The sequence below is a fragment of the Lathyrus oleraceus genome, chromosome 5, assembly GCF_024323335.1.
Source record: "Lathyrus oleraceus cultivar Zhongwan6 chromosome 5, CAAS_Psat_ZW6_1.0, whole genome shotgun sequence".
NCBI lineage: Eukaryota > Viridiplantae > Streptophyta > Magnoliopsida > Fabales > Fabaceae > Lathyrus > Lathyrus oleraceus.
The window spans coordinates 551,441,718-551,447,382 of NC_066583.1; the positions used below are offsets into that span (position 1 = coordinate 551,441,718).

The following is a 5,665-nucleotide window of genomic DNA, read 5'->3' on the forward strand; positions in this document are numbered from 1 at the left end:
GATGAAAATGTTTTGAATGTTGTCTAGCGCTCATTTGTCATTAAGTTTTGTTTCCTTTAAAACAAAAAAACTTTTTACACTCAAAGGCACTTAGATGTTTCAATATTGCACAGGCACACACACTCTTCACTACCAACCACTTTGTTCTCTAGCCTCCTCAAAAAAACAACCATTTTTCAAAAGCCTCTATAGAACCCTAAAAGTCCATTGCAATTACATCTTCATCAAATCCAATTCCAATGGTGGTAGACTCTGGCAAGGCTCTCAAAATTAAACACAGAACCTTGATGCTTAGAAAAGATGATCTGAAGTTGATTATTGAACAAATTGTAGACTTCGAGTCTTTTAGGGTTAATGGGTTTTCATTAAAAGCGTCTTTTGAAGTTCAGGGGTGGATCAACTACTTTAAGATGTTGAATGGTCCTACCTCTCCTTACTTGGTTAAGGATTTATGGGTTAAGGATGGAGTGTATGATGAATGTTCTGTTGCTCTTGATAATGGAAAGCTCAAGGGGAAGTCAAGGGCTGAGATGGGTCTGGAGGAATTCAAGGAGGTGGAAATAAGATATGTTGTTATGGGAGTAAATGTGACTATCACTCAAAGTCACATATCCAAGCTTCTGAACATGGATAACACTAGTAGATATGCCTTAAACACCAAAGATAGTAGCCTTGAATCTAGTGTCATCAAGAAACCATTGTTTCTCAAATCTGAAGACTTTGGGAAAGTGAAGAACACACATATTGAATACAAACTCATGTTCAAAATATTGTTTGAATGCTTGATTCTAAGAGAATGAATCACTGATGACATCTCTTGGGAACACAAGCACTTCATCTAGTTTTTGGTCAACCAGGAGATAATCAACCTTTCTGCATAGATCTTTCATCACATGTGTGAGGATATCAAGGAAAGCACAAAACACAATAATAAGAATGTACCTTGTGCAAGGCTTCTTTCTGAATTATTTTATCACATTAGGTTTGTTGAGACTCTGATGAGTTTTGGTGGTATGAAATATAGAAATTATATATGGAAATCTTCTCTCAGCTACTGTTCCAAGGAATATGAACATTATCAAGAAGAAATATGTGATTGAACCCCCTTCAAGTCTTAGGATCAAGAATAACAACACTAAACATATCGATTACTTTCCATCCATCTCCAAGATAGACAATCTTGAAGTTACTTTGGAATACATCAAGTTTGTTAGAGAAGAGAGTGGAGTAACTCTGACCATGGAAGATATTCTTGAAGCTCTTGAAGGTAGTATGTGTAGCGGTAAATTCATGACCATCAAGCTATGGATAAGCTTAACGTCAGTAAAACCAGAGTCGCCACCGTGGTTTTATTGTTTCCAAAGGAAAAGGGAAAAGTACGAACAAAACCCAAAGATAAAAAGTTTTCAAATCAAAACTAATAAAATGCCAGAGGTTACAGGTAAGGGGGTTGGTTACACAGAGGGAAGGTATTAGCACCCAAAGTGTCCTAGGTACTCCTAGGGAGCCCTTTTTTATGTCTGTATGTGTGTTTGGTATAAAATGATGTTTTGAGAAAATAGAGTGTGGGTATGAGAAAAGAATTTACTAGTTATATTTTGTTTTTGTTTGACAAGACCTTCGGACTTGCGCCTACGTACCAACATAAAAATTAGGGATCAAAACCTCGTAGTTCGTGGCATCAATTTCAAAAATTAGTGGATTGCTTTTAATCAAAATTTAAATTAAAAAGAGGCACAAAGGGCCCAAGAGTTTGAATGAGTGTTAGTTTTCTTTATCTTTTGAAATTTTAAGTCAATATTGTTAAATTCATTTACAAATTTGATTAAGAAAAGAGTTTTAAAATGCAATGGCATAAGGCCAAAGTTTCTAATTTGAAATAAGGTCTAAGTTTTGAAATCATAAGCAAAGAATATTTTTGAAAAAGGGGGAGAGATTGTGAAATTTAAGATGTGGGAGAAGATGAAGAGGCTAATCCTAAGCATAAAGTTAAAAGTTAAGAGTTGAAAAGATCTGACCAATGGGATGCAATCCAATAGACAAGAATGTCATATAGAAAACCCATTTTCCCTTTGGAATCTAAATCAAGAAAGTATCCACACGCAATTAGCAATATGAAGATCAAGGCATCAAATAAAGATAGCCACATCCAAGCAAGCAATTCCATAGCTAGCAGTCTTCTCTGTCTTCTTATGTATCAGATGAAATACTCCTTGATTAACTCAGAGTAAAGCATTAGACACAAGATCAAAATAACAGTTGTATCAAGACCATGTAGCAAATGAATTCAAGTGGATCCCAATACTTGCATCAGATGAAAGCTCAAATCACAATACTTGATCTCAAAAATGTTGGCATTGGCCAAGTCCTTTTGCATATGGAATGTTGCCTAATCCTAAGTCCAAAAGTTCAAATCAAACCCAACAGTCCACACAAACATTTTTTAGGGTTTTTGTTGTTTATTAAGTATTTTAAGATCCAAAGACCACAAACATAAACAAGATATACAAACAAATATATACAACCACAATATATGGCTCAAATGAGCAAAGTGAGGATGGCATAAACATAAATAAGTTAATGTAATGAAAATGGAAACAAATGGTAAATGACTTGAAAATAAATTGCATAAAGTAAATGACTTGAAGGTAAATCAAAGTTAATAGTAGTTAGTGTTAGTCAACGTTAATTAGATGTTAATAGAGTTTTGCTTTTCAATTGATTAAGTCATTCTTTGGAGAATACTCAACCATCTATTCACAAGCATGGATCCTTGAACCAAGACATCTTCCAAAGGAAGGAAAAAAGGCCAAGTTTCCATATAATACCATGAAAGATGGGAGACTTACAATCTCACTTACTAGAATGATATGCCTTTAGGGTCAAATTTAGCTCAATGTTAAGCAATCGTAATTGGACTTATGTAGAAGTCACAACTATCTGAGGTCGGGCAATAAAAATTTAGGTGCTAATGCATGTTAGAGATTTGGTATAATGAACCAAACTCCTAAAACATACCACACGCTAAAAGAAAAAGATCAAAGGAGGGACCTAGCTCATCTATACTTGTATTGGTTCATCTAACACAAGGTTATTGATGAACCAATTAGCCTTAGGATCTTGAGATTTCATTGGTCAATGAAAGGGATGGGAAAGAATGCGATTGAATATGAAGAGTGAGGGGATATGATAGAAACACAAATTGGTCATGGGAGGAATTTTATCAAATTAAAATCACTCATTCATTTTGGAAGATGAAATGTACATTTCATTAATCCCCTAAATCCAATGATTTTAACTCAACTGTCAAATCAACCTTGGCAAGGCCCAAGCAAATAGTCAAACATCACAAGTCAATAAAAATAGCTCAACATAATTTTTACACAATTAATCAATTAAAAATCAAATTAAAAATGCATTTAAATTCAATTTAATTTGGCCAAAACCTAAAACCTCTTCAAAACACCAAATAAATGGCCAAGAGATTTATCCTAGGTCAATGAAGGTCAAGGGACCTTAGACAAAAAATTTCATGATTTTTGAAAAGTCAGAAGTATTTTTAAACAATAAAAAATATCAAAATTAATCCAAAAAATAATTTTAATTCAGAAAATGAAAGAGGAAAATACTTAAAGATTTTTGGTGAAAGTCTCATATTTTTTGGATTAAAAATGAAATTAATATGAATTAATCAAAATAAATAGATTAAATGGAAAATCAGAAAATATGAAAAAACAAGGGTCATCAAATCTCCCTCATTAATTGAGGTGGCAGATTTGATGGTCATGCGCATCATGTTTGTGGTGTTCCAAAGTCAGCGTATGTGTACATGTGGTAATCAGATTGAATGGACGAGATTAAAACGTTGGACAATGATCACATGGCTCAGGTCAAGCCAACACATCACCGGAGCCCTATCTCCGGTCATCTTCTCCGCTGAAGGCCACCGGACTGGTCCAACCAAAACTTCATGAAAAATGAAAAGTGAACACACTAATTTGAAGGAAAAATGCTCAAGAGCACGAATCTGGTCTCAATTTTCTCCAATTCCAAGTATATGAAAAAGACACAGGGATTTGAATTTTGAGGATCATGAAATGAGTGAGTTACTTCGATTTAATCTCAAAGCAACTCAATCTTGTTGCCTACATTGGTAGGACTTCAGCCAACCAAAAATCATAAAGAATGGTGAAGAATTGAGAGAGAATCAAAGAGATGGAGTTTCTGAAAAATCACCTTCGAGTTGCTTCAAATTAACTTGATCTTGATCTGGATTTGCTTGCTTCCTCTTCCTCTTGCTTGCAGAAACCAATTGAGATGAAAAGGGGAATGAATTTTTGGAGTTTGAACTTCCAAACAGAAGATGAAGTTCAAGCTCGATTTCAAAAGAAATCTTCAAAAGTTCTATGGAATGGAGGGTTTGGATTGGTCTGGTAAAGCTTGGACAAGGTATTGAAGGAGTACTGATCACAATGCACTTCTATTTATAGCCTTGGCAATTGATTTTCACACACTTCCATTTGAATGTTCAAAAATAGCAAGTTCCTTCATGAGCTAGCATGGGCGTGTGCAAAGCCCAAATAATCATTTTCAAAGGTCTAAAATCATGCATAGGTCATGCTGAAAGTGTTGCATTAAGCCATGCAATGTTGAATTGAGTTGGATCATGAAATTCTTCCAAATGGTACCACACATTGCACCCATGCGCCAGACCTTTAATCTTGATCCAAATGATAAGATTTTGGACTTTTTGGAAAGGTGAGATCAAGGGGAACAACTTTCATGTTGAATACTTTTCCATTTGAAGCTTGGGTCATGATTAATTTTGAGGTGGAAGTTTGGAAAATCAAACATATTTGAAAATTTTCTAAGTACCAAGTCAAATGTTCACTTCTTCCACCTTGAATAACTTTTGATATGGATTTAAAATGGAAATATTTCCTTCATAAAAGTTGTATCTATTTCAAAAATCTTAAATTTGGTCACCAATTTGACCTCATTTGGATTTGGCATGAAGGAGTTATGCATTTTAGAAGTTGAGGAAAATCACTTGTTCAATGATCGTGGCCCAAAATGACCTATAATATTTCCTCTTGGAACATGCATTTGCAAGTTGAATTTGAACTTCCTCCAAACATAAAAGTTGAATTAAACATCTTGAATTTGATCATGGAATTTTAATGTCTTTCATATCATAAATATTAAGAAACTTGTGGTCTTGGGAAGTTGACCTCTTAACTAGAGTTCAGACAAAATGACCTATAATCATTCACCATAACACATGACCTTCCAAGAAAAATTAGCTCTTGAATTAAACATGAAAGTTGTTTGTAATTTCAGTTAGAGTAAAGTTTCTCTTGGAATCATTTTCATATGACAAAAATTATAGGAGATAGGGTCTAAGGAACCCTAGTTTTGACCAATTGACTTTCTCTGGTCAACCACCATGAACCATCTTGCTAGATTGACATTATCTTGATTTTTGGGACTCATGGAGGATCATATATGTGTAAGATGATGTAATATTAAGTATCCCTTGGAATATTTTATTAATTATTGAAGAAACTTGTTGAAGAAGTCACACCAGATCCCCTGATGAATTAGGGTTTCCAAGGCAAACAAACTTCAAACTCTTGATGAATTCTTGATCAAAATGCTATGTTAA

General features: G+C 34.2%; 1 protein-coding gene across 1 annotated transcript; it reads left to right on the top strand.

Moving 5' to 3' along the window:
• Positions 1-239: 239 nt before the first annotated feature.
• LOC127082005 (uncharacterized) lies at positions 240-800 on the top strand. Its single transcript, XM_051022229.1, has one exon. The coding sequence runs from the start codon at positions 240-242 to the stop codon at positions 798-800; it is 561 nt and encodes a 186-aa protein (XP_050878186.1).
• Positions 801-5,665: the final 4,865 nt, after the last annotated feature.